We start from the raw sequence: 20,108 nt of genomic DNA, 5'->3' as shown, positions 1-20,108 counted from the left end.
CTTTGTTCCAAAAAGTGTTCAAAATAATATAATTTTTTATTCCACCTTTGTGAGTTGATAGTGTAATTTTAACTTGCGCTTATTTTTCATTTTCTATACGTATCAGTATTTATTTAATCGTGTTAAAAGCAGTTTTTATGCTTTTTTTCAGCGGTTCTCTACGACAAGATCATCTAATTTTCTTCAAGTCCCCGCGTTCTTGATATTTTATATTTATTACTAGTTATTGTATTTTATAACCACATTGTTACTTTCTCTTTGAAAAATGTATGTATGTCGTGATAAAATTGTAAAAAAGAACGAAAAAAAATAAATAAATAAAAATCCTTATATGCATACTCGGTGAAGCTAAGACAATTTACAAATTATTTGAACTCTTCGATTGGAAAGCGTATGTAAGCGTATTTCAGCGTATTATGTCCAATCAAGAGCTTTAGATGTTATGATTTTTTTTGCTTTAGGACTTTTTAATATTTAAAGAAACTTGTCTTTACCTTATATATAATTTTCAAAACCTTTTTAATACCCCTAATAATTTATCAAAAGAACACCATTTTAGAGTCTTTAGATCAATTTCGCTCATCGACGTTAACATAAACTTAGTTAAAATCTTTTGAAAAAGTGCCTTATTCCACTATAGATCTTAGTCCCAATAGGTTCTGATATATATTAACCATAAATAGTTTTTTTTAAAACTTTTTTATTTAGCCAATAAACAATCAGATATTATTGAACTATGTTCATTTCACCTAAACAAAAAAACAAAAAAAAAACTTCGGTCTCGGATTTTGCTGCAAAATTTTTCATTTTACTTTTTTTGTCTTTTTATAATTCACAGACCTGATCAATAAAAAGGAAATACGTCGTAGTCAACAAAATATCATACAGACGCTATAATATTTTAAAGTTGTCTTAACTACACCGAGTGTGATATAATTTCGTCTTTCATTTAGATTCGAGTCTTTGCCGATCCTCAATGCGGCTTTTTTTTTTAATATTTAGTCGAATCTCCTAAGGGATCGTGCGTAAATTACCTAAACGCAAACTTTCCCAACGAACAAAACAAAAGAGATCAAAAGTTTTCCCTCGCAGAGTCTTAATTTAAATAAAAAATCAAATTAGCGCATTTAGTAAGTTCAATGAAAATCTCCGCGTAAAAAAGCCTAGTACTTTTGTTTTTTAAATAAGTTTTGCGTTGCGTTATTTATGGACAATCCCTAAAAGTTTTAAACCAATAAAAATCGAGATATTCTCAGGAAAATGTCGCACCACGCGTTAAAGAAACTAATGAAATGCAACAGTAAAATATAACCATCGCCTCAAACGTACTATGAAAATTTTTAAACATTCTTTAAAGGCAAATAAAAAAAAGTGGTGTTTACTATATTATAAGAATATTTTATGAATGATACGGATGTAAGTTTATTGTTAATAATGTTTAGTTTGTTATTTGCTTATTATTGGTTAGTGAAGCATATTAAAATTGTCTTGAGGAAAAGATTGTATTTATTCATTTAATATATAAATATATAAAATGAAATTAATATATAAATTTTTAAAATAAAAGAAGGATATAAATTTAATATTATTGTATTTGACTATTAACTAATAATAGTCAAATACAAACATTTAAATCTATTATTAGATTTGACTATTAATTATTTATTGTCAAATACAAACATTTATATTTGACTCGCCTAAAATTTAAAATAGAAAATTTTTTATCTTTTTTTAGGCGCTTTTCCAACTTGATATCCTTCAAATTTCTATTCTAAAAATTATATTAATTGTATTTCACTTTGAAAAGTTTAACTTTAAACTATGAGTTTCCATTTTCATTACCTAATTTTATTCTAACCACCTAACACATCTGCTAACACAACTACATCTGCTAACACAGATTTTGGAAACTTTTACTACCTACTTGCGTAAGAACCATTATCTATTCTTGCATCAAGATAACAGTATAAATTCCATAGTTATCAAAAAGTTCCATTAGAAAGGCTTTAAAGTCTAGTTTACCTAATGGTTTGTTCAATGGTTTTGAATTTTGTATTATTATTTTTATTAGCAAAATAGTTAAAAATTTTGCTTATATTTATAGGATTATGGTGTTCGATTATGATTATTATAAATGTATATATATTATATATATACATATATATATATATATATATATATATATATATATATATATATATATATATATATATATATATACATATATATATATATATATATATATATATATATATATATATATATATACATATATATATATATATATATATATATATTTATATATATATATATATATATATATATATATATATATATATATATATATATATATATATATATATATATATATATATATATATATTAATCAATCAATCAATCAATCAAAATTTATTGACAGACTCAAGGCCCAATATAATAAATATATAATGGGTAAAATAAAGTGGATTAGAATAAAACAAAGACTAACACACTTGAATATAAACAAAACCCAAGATAAAAAATAAATAAATAAAATAAAATGAAGATAAGAAATTAAAGTGTAATAAATATAACTCAGCTCTCCATTTAAAAATCAGTGGAGACTGCAAGAACCTGTCTGAGTTAACAAAAGCTTTTATGACGAGGTTCTCACTATTCTGCAGCAGTAACAGTGAGGAGTATTGTTGCTTGCGAATAACAACATTAATTGAATGGGCACCATACTTTACAAATAATTCACTTGCACTGTTCCATGGTGGCTTGTTTAATATCAAGCAAAGTGCATTATTATATGCAACACATAGGCAATGGATTGAGTCTTTTCTCCAAAGATACCACAGCTGTCATCCATAGATTTGGCTGCAAAAGGCATTAAATAACATGATCTTTGTTTGTATTTGTGTAGAGCTGAACATTCTATGGATGAAGTTAGTTTTAGGATACATAGAGCGCACATGTTTTAAAATATCTTTGTCATCCTGCATATTGTTTGAGATCAAGTGACCCAGATATTTATATTGACTAGTGTATGTGAGAACCATGCCAGATAATGTGAAACAAGAATTTTAAAATTTAGAAGGGGTTTATAAATTTCAAAAAACATTATTTGAGACTTAATATTGTTATAAACTATATCATGTTTCACAGCATAACTGGAGCATAAATCAAGTAAGATTTGGAGACCTTTGGCTGAGGACACTTTTGCACACAGGACAATATCATCAGCATTAAAAAGATGGTTAACAAGAGAAGGACCCAAGCAACAGCCTATGGTAGTTTTATTGAGTAAAACACTAAGATCGTTAATATATATTTTAAATAGAAGAGGAGACAGTATACCTCCTTGTCGTACTCCATTACTGATATTAAATGTTTTGGATATTATTCCACCCCAAAGGATCTGAGCTGTTTGACCAACACACCAGACAATGAGTAAGTGTGAAGTTACACCAGAGATAATTTTAGATATATATATATATATATATATATATATATATATATATATATATATATATATATATATATATATATATAAGTAAAGCTATAGTTAAGCGGCCTAACAAATTTTTATTTTTGCGCTCTCGTGTGAAGACTTGCTCAAAGTAGTAACTCTTTAATATAAACATAAGAAGGTACCTTCATAAAAAATGTAAACTTATTATTTTAAACCAAATTAATTTTATTATAAAGAGATTATTAACTGACAAGCTTTAATACTAAAATAATTATCCTAGGTCAACTAAAAAAAAAGATATGCCATTTTGAAGGTGGATACTCAGGAAAACAACTTCAAAAAGTGGACTTTAAAATATAGCACACAAGATATTCACAATATACTATGACATTTATAATAAAAAATCTTTATTTTATCCCACTTTATAATAGATAGATTTATTAGAAAAATATATATATAAAGGGGGTTGCTTAGGCCCATTTTAAAAGCAAGTAAAATTCTATTCAAGTCATTTTATTTAAAAATTGTCATAAATTTAAGTTTGCTCATGCATGTATCAAATGAGAATGTAAAAAAAAGATTTATGAAGAGAAAAAAAAACGATTGGAGCCTGGGAATAAAAATGGCTAGCGGTAATTGCCGGCAATGCCGGCAAATTATTCTGACGTTATTTGCTGGCAGCGCAAGTAAAGAAACAATGTAAATGTAATAAATACAGTGATTCGATTAGTTTGTTAGTTTTGGTGTTAAAAAAACAATTTAAATTATGCAAAGTAATATTTATTTATTTTATTTACTTTTATAACTTTTTTTAAGCTAATGTTAAAAAATAATGAAGACTTTTTTTTATTAATTACAGACTGCTTGCCCAAACCAAAACCCTCAGTAAATCTATGAACACTCTATACAGGTCTAACCCTATCAAAGTCAGTCGTTGGTATGTACTCTTCACTTTGCCCATCCCTACATCCCTATTCAAGTCAGTCTTTGTATTTAGACTTTGCTGCGCTTATTCCTAACTCATACTCTGCGTCGCCTACGGCTATATCAGATGATGTATGTACACTTTGAGGCACCTTTTAAACTTAAATCTAATAAATGATAAATAATAATAAATAAAAATTAATAAACACTAACAATGGATAATACTAAAAAAAGTTAGTACTGTTTGAAATAAAACATACATTTTGACGAAATAAAACAGATATACAGGCAGATTCGAACTCAGATACCCGCATGTACTAGTAACTATGTCATCCATCGAGCTACGCAAACATTTAAATAAATGAAGTTTTTAAATTTATATTTTTAATTATCCTGCCGGCAATTAATCTCAGAATTATTTGCCGGCACTGCCGGCAATTACCTTTTGCGAATAAAAATATCCCAAAAGGTTAGCACTTCAAAAAGTAGACTTTAAAATATAGGTCATAAGATATTCACTATGTACCATGAAAAAAACCTTATTTAAATATGTGACGGGATTAAGTAAATGTGATACTTAATTTAAATTCATTAACAGGCTTCAAATTTTTCCAAAATTATGACCAAATGAAGTTTCCATCCATCCCTAAACGAGGGGGTTGTAAATAATGGTCATAACTTTTTAGATTAAATTTAGAAGCTGTTCATGAATTTAAATTTAGATAAAAAATTTAATTTCTTGTTGGATTAACAGTTAGTTAAGCCAACATAGACAGGAGTGCTAACTTCTTTAGGTATTTTTGTTCCCAAGTTTTAATTATCACAAGTTTTTGCAAATTTTCTTATTTGACATATAAATGAACATCATCATATTTAGAGTTTTCAGAAAGCCTTATCTAAAATGTAAAATAATCATGTGTCAGCTAATGTAGTAACTAATACTACAGAAAGTTTAAAAAAAAATTAAAATTAAATAAAAATTTGTATACAAAATTTTCAAAAAAGACATGTCTTAGACAATAAAGCTTAACAAAATAATGAAAGTTTTAAATGAATTCCAGATCTTTAAGTATTAATCTGCTACAACTCCTTCCTGGCTTATGTCAATATCTTCAGCTTCATCTTCATTGACTTTCCAATATCCTATTGTGTATGTAAATGGGTAGGGTTTCTTTTAAAGATTTTTATTGTTTTATGTAAGTGTCTTATATTGTTAGCGAAAATCTTTAAATTATATGCATTTTTAGGTTTGATGTTTAGTTTTTTTAGTTTCAGGTTTTTGATAATCTGAATTTAGTTTTTAGAAAAAATGTTGTACAGGTTACCATTTAAGGCTTGGATTGCTAATCTAAAGTTATTTTTTAAATTTACTAAACGAAATAATACAACCAAATTTAACAGTTAAATTTTTTGCTAGCTTTTTAAAACTCTATCCCTCATGTATTTTGAAATTTTTGATGTATTTTGATGTATTTTGAAAATTTTTGTATTTTGATGTATTTTGAAAATTTTGATGTATTTTGAAATTTTTTGCTAGCTTTTTAAAACTCTATCCCTCATGTAATTTGAAAAACATAAAAAAACAGAAAACTTTTTGAAAGCGATGTTAAAATAGTATAGATATTAAACGGACACGAATGAAGGTACCTAAACATGAGGAATATTTATTTACTTCAGTACATACATCAATTATTTTATAGTTTCTTGCCTCAAGGGAGTGATGCTACATTGATTATCTTATAGCCTGCTGCTACAAGGAAGTGCTGCTACATCGGCTAAGGGTTTGGCAAGGTGCAGCAATCCTTTTTCTTTTATTATTTCACTTAATATTTCTAATGTTTGAAAAGTCTTCTCTGGCGAGAGCGCAACAAGCGAAAAAGTAAAATTATTTTAGGCCCCTTAACTGTAGCTTTACCATATATATATATATATATATATATATATATATATATATATATATATATATATATATATATATATATATATATATATATATATATATATATATATATATATATATATATATATATGTATGTATGTATGTATATATAGATATATACATATATATATCAGGGTTTATTCTAGGAAAGAAATTTTGTGCAACGGTACCTTCTTGTAGCGGCGAACTTTAGCAGAATATCAGTGTTTTATTCTCGAAAAAAAACAATATTTGCAATAATTAAAACATAAAAAATGTTAAATAATAAAACCGTTTAGATTAGCCCTTATATATATATATATATATATATATACACACACACACACACACACACACACACACACACACACACACATAATACTTTACTGATTTTATTGAATTATATATACTATGTACTATATGTTTATATAATGAAACAGTTATTAATAATTATATTATATAATTATTAATAATATTATATAATTATGAAGTGTGAAAGTATTTAAAATATTATACAAAATTTTATACAAAAATATGGATAATGAGGAATATAAAGATATTTTGCTGAAGATTGCAAATAATCTGCTGGAAAAAGATGTTGAAGCACTTAAATTTTATTATTCATCAAAAATTGGCTTTGCTCATCTTGAAAAGATCAAAACTTCTATTGAATTAATTCAAATTTTAGAACATTGTATGGTTCTTGGGGTTGATCACTACAATGCTTTTGTTGAGGTACTTCACAAAATCGGAAGGAATGACCTGGCAAAACATTTTTCCAGTGAGTTTTATAGTATTATTATGTTTATCCTATGCATCAAATCACATGTAATTTACATATAATAGATTTAGCCACTTTTAATATGTAATTGATGGTGTCATACCATAACTGCTAGTATGTGTGTGTTTAAATACATATACTGCATATACTCCCCTTGGAGTTAATAAAGTTTAAGGTCGACAATAAATTTCCTACTTAAAAATGTTAGAGTTCAGCATCAGGTCCGCAAAAAATTTGATACAAAGGGGTAACCATATAACCTAGAAACAAGGCCAATTATTTATTGCAGAACAATAACAGGGTGGCCAACGGTCCTTGAAAACCTGGAAATGTCCTGGAATTTGGTAGGTCCTGGAAAAGTCCTGGAAAAACACCGCTTTTAGCAATCCTGGAAATCCTTGAATTTTTTTCTGAAATACTTCAATATTTCATTATCATGTTATTACCTTTTACAGAAATATTAATATTGCGTAGATTTCTACTGAATTTATAAGTTATGTATTTTCTGACTTTTTCAAACAGAATGGCTATACAACAAAAGTATTCTTCTTGGGTAAAATTTTGTATTTCAAATTCTCAAAATGCAAACTATAGTTGGTGCAGAACGGATATTGATATTTCTAACATGGGAGTATCTGCCTTGGATTCTCATCCGACTGGTAAAAAGCATAAATTTAATGCAAAGACACATAAGGCAGCAGATACATTCTTTACTGGTAGTTTTATTTTAAATTAAGTTTTTTTTACTTTTATTTAAATATGTTTTCCTGAATTTTAGAATGCTTGTTGCAAATTAATTAGCTGTGTTCCATCAGTAACTTACATAAAAGTTCTCCTAATTTAAAAAAAATACAAACTATAAATCTAGTTACCTAGGCAGAATTAATATGGAGCTTGAATGTAGTAATCTCACATTTTTCTTTAAGATTGTGCTTAAATTTAAATGAAATATTCAAATTCTCTGATTACACAATAGCATCAAAGTTTGCATTTAGTTTATCAAAGATTGAAGTAGAGAAATCAAATAAGTAACTAGAAGTAGACCAAAATGACATAAGAACAGCACTGAAATGCTAAGTTCTCTTCATTGTTAACCAGAAGAGAAATTAGAATTTAAGAAATAATGTAGTCAAATTATTGTAATGTTATTGCAAAATTTACAAGAAAGATCCCCATTGAAGTATTCTTTAAAGAGTAATGCTTCATCTTTGTCTCGAATGCAATGGTTCAAAACATGGAAGTATCCACTCTGAAATTCAAGGGTCTTGTTGGGAGATTAAGTGCATTAAAACGGCTTTCAACTGACAATGCAGATGATGCTAAACAACAATTTGATGAATTTTTTGGTGCAGAATATGTTCGATTTAGAGTCTTTGAAATGATAATAATTAAATTTGAGTCTTTTAATGAATTAACTGATTCTGTTGATAAATTTCTTGGTATTGCATGAAACTCAAAAGTATTTAGCATTGTAGAATGTCTGTGCTTTTATTTTTGTATTTTCTCATGGCCAATAGTCAATAGAACAAGGATTTAGTGTTAACAAGCAGTTGTTTGTAGAAAATCTACAAGAAAGATCTCTTGTAGATTTTCTACAAAGGTTCTCCCTAAGTACAATTTATAACCGCATCAATTCCCATGACATTGTTATTCATCAGTATGAGCTTCCCAGTGATCTTTCAAAAAGCTGAAGGTTAGCATGAAATAGGTACAGTTCAGTGTTGAAGGAAAATAAGGATCAGTTAAAGGTAGACAAAGTAAGCAAGCAAAAAGAAGACAAAGTAAGCAAGAAACTTAAATTGATTGATAAAGAATTTGTAATTATATAAAAAAAAAATTTTTTTTTTGCAAAGTGCATCAAAGTTCTTAAAACTGATGCTGACAAGGTAAGCATTGAAGCAGAAGAAAAGCAAAACTTACGCTTACGAAAGCAAATTCCTTTAGAAACACAATTTTATAAAAAGAATTGGCAATTAAAGAGCTTGATATTTCACTAAAAATACTTGAGCTATCTAAGAAAGAGATAATATGGAAGTGACTGATAACCTAGTGTATCTATATATATACAATATGAAATATTTTTTAACTTGTACCATACTATATTACAACATATATCTATATATAAAACATATTTTGAAAACAATATATTTTGTTTTTTTCTAGTCGTGAAAAGTTATATCCTTAAAAAACCACAAATTATCCTTGAAAAGTCCTGGAAATACCCTAGAATTTTAAATTAGCTTTTGGCTGGCCACCCTGAATAAACGGTCAATGGTTTATGATGATAAAAGCAATTGTTATTTTTCATTAAAACAGTTAAAAACAAAATCTACAAATACGGTAATTTTAAAGTCATAAAAAGGTTTATTAAAGATAAAAAGATAAAATATTTAATCAAATATTAAAATGAAAATATTCTTTATAATATGCTTCAATTTGCTGATTATGAACAAATTGTAACTACTGTTAAAAGTCTACAGCAACTATAAGTTTAGGTAACAGGTAAAAATCAGATGAGTACCTCATTGTTTTAATGTAACCTGTGTCTCATAGCCATATTTCAAAGCCATAAAAGTATTAAATTATTTCTAGTAGTAGCTATTGACAACTGCTCTACAATGTTACTTTCCCAAAATTAATTTGTGAAAAAAATTTTTTTAGAGGTTCATTTTAACAAAATTTCTAAAAACTGCTCATTAAGTACTAAATAAAATGTTTTGTAAAATAAATGTTGCCGAATGAGCAAGTTATTTTTGGATTATTTTACTTTGCAAAGTTAAAATAAAGTTATATTAGAAATGCAAGTTTTGGTATACAAGCTTTGATAAACTAATAAAAAAATTTCACTCCAACTTTTAGCGTCTCAAACAATAAAAGATTTCAATACTCAGTCCCTATGTCTTTTATTGACTTTTTTTTTTTTTTGAACCATTGGTTTTAAAAACACATTGTGTCACACACGTAGCTTTAACATAGGTAATATTTGTTTAAAGGTGATAATTAATTGTACCTAACTTTTGTATAGAATGAAGAGCTCAATAACATAATACTTTATAAAAGCTTTAATTTTGTGGCTAAAATATCATAAAATTAAAGCTTTTATAAAGTAATCGATTTGAAATAATGGAACCCATTTCTTGAGTTTTCTAAAGCCTTATACAAAAAGAAATATATCTTGATTTGCATAAAAGTTATGGTTTTATGTGTAGCAAACTCCATAATAAAAAAATACTCCAGTAAATCTCCTTCATTAAAAAAAAAACAATAAAAAAAAAACTGCAGGAGTTAAAAATATAAAAACTGTTGTTTAATAAAAAAAAATGTTTTTTTTTATTTTTGAATTTTTATTTCAAGAGATTTGTTAAGTTTCAGTATCTCAGTTACAGTTCTAGTAACTTGAATTTCACGTTAAAGAAGTTCTATCTTAATTTTACACAAAGTTTATGTTATAAGCTGGAGATAATCAGTTTAAAAATTTTCAAATTCTTAAGTCTTTTTTTTTTCATATCTTTCATCATTCAATATAAGAACAAATAAAAATTTTAATGAAAATTATAATTAGTTAAAAAAAGCCAGTTGTTCAATTGGTTTAATATACAAAGAAATTTGTTACAAACAAACACATGTGAAATCTTAAGATGTCAAGAAAGTTTTGAGTTTCTATGATGTGGAAAAAGACTTGATATTAAGTAAAAAGACTGATTGAAGTAGATAAAAATACAGCTATTTATTTACACCATGAATTTATTTACTTTAAATTGTGGAGTAACTGACAAGTCCACAATTCACATAACTTGTTGTGATCCAAACTTATGTTATGTGATCATACAGAATGATAACATAACATAAGTTTAGTAATTAAAAGTAGAGAAAAGTAAGTATTGTGCAAAATATTTGCCAAAACAAATATGCTTAAAATTTAAAATATCTTTTTTATTTTTAGAAAGATATAAGGAAATTAACCTTCTTCTAAGCCATCCATAGATCTGTCTAAGAAGTTATTACAAGTTCAATTTCAAATAATAAATTGCAAGGATTTTAGATATTGAACCTGTTCAGTGATTCATTTCATAGAAAATCATTTCATAATCAATTAAGAAGAATCCTTATCCTTATACTGCCAAATGTTTCCATATTCAAACACTGCAAATAAATATTTAAATTAATTTATATTTGGTGTTTTCATAATTACATCTTTAATTTAAATGTTGATAGCTTATTTATATCAAATTTGGTAACATTTGTATGAAAAATAGTATATTTTTATAATTTATCAATAATGCAAAATCTTTGAGCTTTAGCACCACTTAAGTTGAGTCTTCACAACTTTACTACTCCAAAAATTGAAATATTTTTTTTGGATCGAAAAATATTTGTTACTAGTTGTAAAAACAACATATCATTCACTCATTGATATGCATGCTATAAATAGGACAATTATTAGATTAAAATAAAATGTTGCGATATGGGAACATTACGATGTTAGCTATGCAGTTTTGTTTGATGTAATGAGGTTTGTACCTGAAAATATAATATTGTTGCATTAATATATAGAAAATATGGTATTGAAATAAAATGATAATAAAAAAGATATTATCATTTTACTTATATTTACCTTTATTATTTAGCTGACAAAGATTGAGGAATGGACTTGCAAAACCTGATAATTCACTTTTTCAAAAAATCTGACTTGCGCACACCACTGGAGAGCTCTTGTATTTTTCCATCAGGAAAATAATTCAGGACATGCAGAATCCAATATTTCTATCACAAATTAATATGCATACAATAGTGTTTCAATTACAACTGCATAACAAACAGATTTTCTGAAAACAGTTTTTGCCAATTATCTCGAAATGACAAAAAAGTGAATTATCAGGTTTTGCAAGTCCACTCCTCGATTATTCTTATGATAAAAATATTTTGCCTGTTTTACATTGGAGATAAAGAACTAGCTTTAAAGACCTATTTTGTTAGAAAAACAATTAATGTGTAAGACAAGTACCCTCAACTGACCACTAAGTCCTGAAATATGAACTATTTTTTACTAATTATAACCACTAATGTATTTTTTAATGAAACAATGACATATGTTAATGTTTTAAAGACCTGATAATTTTCAATTGACATAAAAATTTTCTGTTTTATAAACCATAGCAGCTATAACTACACAAATTTATTTCATCTGTTTCCAGCTAAACAATATATTTTACAGCCAAAAATGTTTTGACTTTTTAATTAAAAAAAATTGTAAAAAGAACCAAAATAATAATTATTTGTTTTTATATCAATGTGCATTAAAATCAATTTTACAGAAAAACTACAGTTCTAATATTTTGTTCTTTTTTAAAAATATATATTTATATTTTTAACATCTTCGCTTCAAACAAGGCTGCTAGCAAATACTATTAGAGTTAAAAGTTACTGGAAGAGAAAAGATAAAGTTTATAGAGCAAGATAACAATTGACAGAATACGTAAAAGGTTGCAAATTATATGAATCAGTAAAGCAAGATGAAGGGAGCAAACTCCAAAGAACTGATGTTCAAGGAAAAAAAACTCGACAAATAATAGGTTTTGGAATACTATTATTTGTCTAAGTTATCGGACAAATCCTAATTTCATTATTTGAGCATAATAATTAGTTTTTCTGGTTTTATGCGTAGGCATAAACGTTCTATAAAATATAAACTTTATTATTTGAAACACAATTATTTAAAATGAGGTTAAATGCAGCTGAACGAAAATCTTTTCGAAAGCGACTAAAAATGTTTTTTGTCAATAAACCTAATATAAAAAGAGAAAAAAATCGTAAATCATTTTGAAAAAGAAGGATTTGCTCGAAGTACAATATATGATAACCTAAAAAGACTTGAAACTGTTCAATCGTTTTCTGATAGAAAGCACCCTGGTCGTCCGACATCCTGGACTAGAGAAAAGAAAGTCGAATTAACGACACTTGTCAACAATCGAAAAGGGTTCAGTCAGAGAAAAATAGGTATTAAATTTGGTGTAAATCAATCGACAATTGGTCATCAGTTAAAAAAAATGAATATTAAATATAGAAAACGTGAAAAGACTCCAAAATACACTATAGAACAACAAATAAAGGCAAAGAAAAGAAGTAGGAAACTAGTTAACCAATTTTATAATACAAAATCACTTCTAGTCATCGATGACGGAAAATTCTTTTGTTTTGCAGGGGACAACATGCCTGGAAATTCTGGATACTACCCAAACAACAAAAAAGACATGCCCAGAATGTGTTCGTTTTATAGGAAAAGAGAAATTTCCAAAAAAATTATTAATGTGGATAGCCATATCTGACCGTGGTATGTCTGAGCTATTGTTTCGCACTTCCAAGGCTGTAGGGATCAATTCATCAATCTATATTAATGAATGTTTAGAAAAATGACTTCTTCCATTTATTCACAAGTATCAAAGAGACTTTAACTATTTATTTTGGCCAGATTTTGCAAGCTCTTATTATTTTAAAGATTCTCTAAATTGGATGGACCAATATGTCTATTACGACGATAAAGAATCCAATCCCCCAAATGTGCCTCAAGCACAACCAATTGAAAATTTTTTTACGAGGAAGATTGGCAACCTTTAACACAGCAAGTTTTTATTGATCGCATTAAACTAAAACTGCAAGAAGTTGATTTAAACTTTTTACAGTCGCATATTAAAGGCGTCAGAGCAAAATTGAGATCAATTGCAGATGGTGGTGTTTTTTCATATAAATAATAATATATTTTTATTAAAAGATAAATGCTTTATTAAAAGAAAAATATAATATTAGTTTGTTTTTTTATTTATAAATAAGTTATTGATGTTTTTATTTTGTCCGATAACTTCCGCATCACCCGTTATGGTTATTTCTATTGCCTTCTGTTACTGTTTAATTCTATTTCTTCTGTATATATCTTTTGAAGAATTTCAATGACTTTTCAAGTGGCTTTTTATGGTTGCTATAAAGTTTACTTGAAAGTAGAGCTCTAAAACTCAGTTTTATGGTTCTGAAACTGGCTGGTAGTCAGGTTTCCTGAACTTTAAAAGAAGAAGAGGTTTGAGGCTGGTCAATAAAATTGTTTTACTTATTCCTGAAGTCTTTGCCTTGGGTTGCCTATTTTACAAGACAGTAGCTGTTAACATCTGCACTAACAAAATGCAGTTAACATCTACCCAATATATATAACTTTAACAAGACACTTTCTTTAGTCTTTACTTAACCAAGAGCCCATAGACAGGGATATTTAGCTGGATTCAGTTAACATCTGCCCGCAATAAGTTATTTTATCGAGACAATCTCTAGCCTCTACTTAATCAAGAAAAATCTAAAGCCTTTAGACAACAAACTCCGACATAAAAATCCCCTATTTTTATGTTGTATTTTGTTTCTCCTGAATTGAGTTTCAGTTTTGTTTGTTTTAAAGGTACAATAAAAATGGTGAATGATTTTATTTATTTCAGTTGAATTTTATAATTTCCTTTGAATTTGACTATAATTTAATTAAAATGTTTATTATTGTGACTCATTTAATTATTTTATTTTTATTTAAATACTTAATTAGATTGCGGTAAAAAATCCACATTATTATTTTTTTCATGTTCATTTAAATAAATATACACCAATTTTTTTATATATCGTTTAGAAACTTCAAATTCACCAGTAAGCTCGACAAAATTTTCTGCTAAGAAAGGTAATTCATATGTTTTATTTAACTTTAACAATCAGGATTAAGTATGGCTTGTTTTCCTTAAATTATGTTATAAATGGTGATAGATATTTAAGATGATTTAGTGACAGATGATTTAGAGGCAAATATTGTGATTATTGTTAATATGACTTTTATTACATTGTAAAAGAATACTGTACATTAAATTTAGCATCATGTTGATTCAGATTGCTTTAATAATGTTACAATCATTAGTTTTGTTTACTTTGTCAGTTGCTCATGTAAACTATCATTGGTTATCAATGGTTATTATCCTTGGTTGCTTTAAAACATTTAAAAAATATAAGAATTACTTAATTAAATAAAACAAATTTGTTATATTCATTTATCAAGGGATATCTTATTTTAATTTTACTTATAAACATGATATTTTAAAAAAAAATAGTTGTTTTAATCTTGTTTAAAAGTAAATAATTATGACCAAGACCTCACTGTGTCCATTGGTAGTATATTAAATTTAATTTTTTTTTTTTTTTTAACGTTTTTGCTTCCAACAAGGCTGCAGGCAGCCACTAATTAAAGTTGGAAGTTACTGAAAGAAAAAAGATGAAGATTGTAGAGCAAGATAACGATTGACGGACGACTTAAAGGATTGCAAATTATATGCATCAGGAAAGCAAGATGAAGGAAGCAAATTCCAAAGAGCTGATGTTCGAGGAAGATGGCACAAGAGATGCTAGCTCCTTAGAGCAGTGCCCATTATAGTATTTGTACAAAAGTGAAAGAGAAGCAACACTGCCACAATGTGATAATGGTTGGAGGTTGGCTGCAAGAGCAGGTCTAACTATGTTTACAATGCGTTTTTGCACCTTGTCTAAAAGAGGAAGGGCATCATTAGAAAAACCGCACCAGATATGGCAACAGTATTCCATACAAGGCCGGATTTGAGATTTAAAGAGATGGAGAATAGAATTTGAAGTAAGAAAGTGACAAGCTCGATAAAGAGGTGCAACCTTAGCAGATGCTAATTTTAGAACTAATTTGATATATGGTTTCCAAGAAAAATTGGAAGTAAGAGTTATTCCTAGAAGATGAAGAGTAGGTGACATCGAGTACATCACCGTTCATAAATATAGGAAGATCTAAATTATTGCGATAATGATTGGCTGAAAAAAATTGAGTTTTATCTGTATTGAAGTTCACCAGCCACTGTGAACCCCATGCTGTAGCAGAAGTGAGATCCTTTTCAAGCTCAAATGCCCTCCAAGCAATCAGAGAGTGTTGGCTTCTTATCACAACAAGAATAAATGGTAGTATCATCAGCAAACAATGCCACCTTAGATGTGAGAATATCTGGAAGATCGTTAATGTAAACTAAAAAGAGTATATGGCCAAGAATAGAACCTTGAGGAACCCCTAAAGTTACAGAATAAGAAGAAGAGTGCTGTCCATCGAGGACAAATTTTATACTACGATTGGAAAGAGAGGATTCAATAATCTTAAAGATGTTGCCAGATACACCATAAGAAGAAAGCTTATGGAGAAGACTAGCATGCCAAACTTTATCAAAAGCTTTTGAAATGTCAAGAGCTCTGGCCTTAACCTCTCCACCTTTATCGAATGCACAATAAAACCTATCAGTTATTATTGTTAGCAAATCAGCTGTAGAATGAGAAGATTGAAATCCATATTGATGATCAGAAAGTAAGTTATTAGATTCAAGGTAAGAAATTAAGTGTTTGTTAATAAAAGATTCAAAAACCTTGCTTATGATAGGAAGAAGACTTATGGGACGGTAGTTAGACAAATCAGATTGCTCTCCAGATTTTTTGAAGAAAGGGATAACAGATGCCGCTTTCCAGCAGGCTGGAAAACAAGACTCTGATAAGCACTTGTTGAATAGTTTTGAGATTATCGACGGCAGCTCCAGAAAACACTTCTGCAAGACAATTATAGGTATGTTGTCCGGGCCATAAGTTGTAGAAGAGTCTAGGCAGGAAATCACTTTAGATACAGAAGCTGGAGTGATATGAATGTCAAGCAATGAATCAACATGTTTGTTGGCAATATCAGGTAGAATGCAACTAGTAGTTAAAACCATAAAGACAAAATAAACTCACCTAAAGACAAAGCTGAATAGTTTTAGCAAACAATTCAGCTTTAGGTGAGGTGACAAAGTCTGAACCATACAAGAGAGGTGGAATTCAACGTTTGCCCTTATTATTGATATTATTAAAGATTCTCCAGAAGTCACAAGAGCCTAATTTTTTAGATAAGATACGCGATTTCATGACCTGAGAATAGCGGGTTTTGGCGTTAGACAAAACCTTTTTACACTTAGATAATTTTGTTCTACAGAAAAAAAATACAGTTTATATATATATATATATATATATATATATATATATATATATATATATATATATATATATATATATATATATATATATATATATGTATATATATATACAAAAAGAATCTTTTTGTTGTGAGTACAAAAAGGTTCTTTCTGTTGTGTACTCACTACAAAAAGAATCTTTTTTGTGCCTCTCTGAAATCGCTTGATTGTATAGGTAGTATTTTGGAATTATTTGGCAAAGCTTACTATTTGCAACTACTACGGGAGGGTTGTTATATGCATCTTTTTTTTTTAAGAGGACTTTTTGATGATCCCTTCAAATATTATATACTTCTATATGAATCCCCATTTTTATACATTAGGTGAATTTACAAGAACAAAATATAAGCATTGTATGCTTCAACATTCAAAAACATTGAAAATGTTGATTGTTTACTCTTTTGACAACATGTGTAGCATCGGAAAATGATGCGGTAGTGGTGTAGTGGTAAGAGCGCTCGTTTTGTAAGCAGGAGGTTCGGAGTTCGACTCCCACCACGTCCCTGGAAGTACTGCGCTCAACTTAGTTTCTCCGCGCAGCGGCCTTGCTCGGCAAGGTTCGTGTTTCGGAGTTTAAAAGTTGAGAGAGGGTTGCACCACAAATAACAATTAAAAAAAAATAAAAAAAAACACAAAAAAATAAGTAGCCTCCTCGACTGTAGTGGCCCCCCTCGCGCCTTGGGGAGGTGAATAATCTTAAAAAAAAAATCCTGGTATCATGTGTCAACTCCACCTTTAATCACAGACACAGAAAAGTCCAGTCATTTTTTAATTGAGATTTCTCTAAAACCATAAATGCTTTTCATTTCTTGCGAAGTCTTCGCAATTGGCAGATGCATTTTTATAACGGTAAAAGAAAAAATTAAGATAAATATAAAGAATATAGAAAAAACAAAACTATTTACAAAAATAATAATAATTTATTTTATAAGCACAAATAATTCATCGATTTCATTTAAATTAACTTGAAGCAAATAGGCACACAAAAATTCATTCTAAAAGGAAAAATATAAATATAAAAAGACGTGAAGAAAAGACAAAAAAATTAAAAAAAAAACAACAAAAGATCACTTCATAAACTTAAATTAAAAAAAGAAAACAAAAGAACGAAAGTAAAGTGAAATGGTAGCAGTTAACAGTAGTTATATTATTATTAGTATATATTATTATTATAGTATGTTATTATATTATTATTAGTTTTTTTATATTTGATATTTTTTGTTGTCATAGTTACTTTTAATGTTAGTTAGTTTTTATCAAAGTTTAATTTATTTTGATTGTTAAATTTTTTAACTGTTAGCTTTTAGTTACTTTTAGTGTTAATCAATTTTTTCTATCATTGTTCTTCTTTCTTTATATTGTTATAAAAATCTCTATTTCACACTTTAGTCATTTTAACTAGTATACTGTATATATATGTATATACTGCATGTATATACATATTTTTATTCTAAAGAATTGTATTTAAATCTCTCTGCAACACATGTCATTAAAATATAACTGATTATCAAAGAGCAATCTAATGTTGTTTTTGTAACTCATGGGTCCATTTAAAGTGTAACCAAATTGATGCACACTCTTATAATCTTCTTTTAAATGGCTTTTTACATTCGTATTATCATAGCTGTTTATCTAAGATGGTCTTTAGCTCGATTTCCAACTTGGAGCTTAAGTCAACATTATTGTGCAAGAATATATCTACTAGTTCATTAAACTCTTTTGAGACTCCAAGCAATCATAAAAATATCTTTGAAGATTTAAATAAATTTCCCAGTTCTGTCAATTACAAATGCTATGACGTTACTGATCTCAATAAAACTATGCTTCCCAATTCAGAACTATATATTCATCTAAACATCGCTTCTCTACCATTTCACATTGAGGAACTCTGTAGTCTTATCAGCTCTCCTAATAATTTTTCCTTAGCAATAGGTATTGCATAAACTATGTTATATAATATATAAACAATACAAATATAACTGATATATACATAAACGGGTTTAGTATTGAGCATTGTCCTACTGAGGCTAAAAAAGGTGGAGTACTTTTATACTTAAGCTCAAAATTAAACTAGGTAGTTCGCAACGATCTTATGATTTACTTATCTAAATATCCAAGAGTCTATATTTGTTGAAATTGCAAAACCTTATGAATCAAACATAATAATTGTCTTCAAATATAGCCATCCTTCAATGAATCAACATGAGTTCACTTCTTCCCACTTGACATGAGTTTATTTCTTCCCATTCATGAATTTACTTCACACAACATAAGTTTACTTCTTCCCACTCCTCTACTTGAAAAGTTAAGTAACAGGGAAAAAAAATCTTTCTGATGGGTGATTTTGATATGAATCTATTAAGTCACAATGAATCTAACCCTGTTTCTACATATCTTGATTCTTTAACATCTTACTCACTAAGCCCTTCTATAATTTTACCTTCACGCATAACGGCTACATCAAAAATCCTTATTGGTAACATATTTACCAACTTTCATTCAACTGATCAGTTCCCAGGTAACCTTTTGGTGTCGATTTCAGAACACATGATCCATTTTCTTTGCATTCCTGGCAAACCCAACCGCCCCAAAAAAGTAAAAACTTACTGATAATACTTCAAAAAATTAAATAAAAGTATTTTTCGGAATCTCTGATATCAGCTGGGAACTCCCCATTAAAAAAGATGATGATGTTAATAAATGCATGAATTTCATTTTAAAAACATTTGATAAAATTTTAAACCAACATGCTCATTACATAATACTAACCAACCAACAAATTAAACTTAAATCTATTTCATTAAAAACAAAGTTTACAAAAAGTTGATAAAATCAAAAATATTTATAAGAAAAACTAATTATTTGCAAAGTTTAAATTTTATAGAAACACCATTGTTAATTTATTAATATTTAGCATAAATTTTAGTATTTTAATAATAATCTGAACAATAT

The 20,108-nt window shown here is 27.8% G+C and overlaps 1 protein-coding gene across 2 annotated transcripts in view; it reads left to right on the top strand.

The window, feature by feature from the left end:
* The first annotated feature begins 1,274 nt into the window (after positions 1–1,274).
* The window catches only part of LOC136076650 (NACHT, LRR and PYD domains-containing protein 13-like), a 42,176-nt gene continuing 23,342 nt past the window's right edge, over positions 1,275–20,108 (top strand). Inside the window, exons 1-2 of one of the 2 annotated variants that reach the window (XM_065789962.1) lie at positions 1,275–1,416; positions 14,735–14,782. Coding sequence is in view for 1 of the 2 variants with exons in the window: in XM_065789960.1 (XP_065646032.1) it covers positions 6,831–7,077; positions 14,735–14,782 (295 nt within the window). In the remaining variant the exon portion in view is untranslated. Of the gene's footprint in view, positions 1,417–6,790; positions 7,078–14,734; positions 14,783–20,108 lie in introns of those variants that run through there. The other variant, XM_065789960.1, reaches the window with a different exon arrangement.

This window comes from Hydra vulgaris, chromosome 02 (genome assembly GCF_038396675.1).
Source record: "Hydra vulgaris chromosome 02, alternate assembly HydraT2T_AEP".
In the NCBI taxonomy this organism is placed as follows: domain Eukaryota; kingdom Metazoa; phylum Cnidaria; class Hydrozoa; order Anthoathecata; family Hydridae; genus Hydra; species Hydra vulgaris.
Note: the sequence above shows the minus strand (reverse complement) of the source record. Positions and strands in the feature narration are given on the sequence as shown.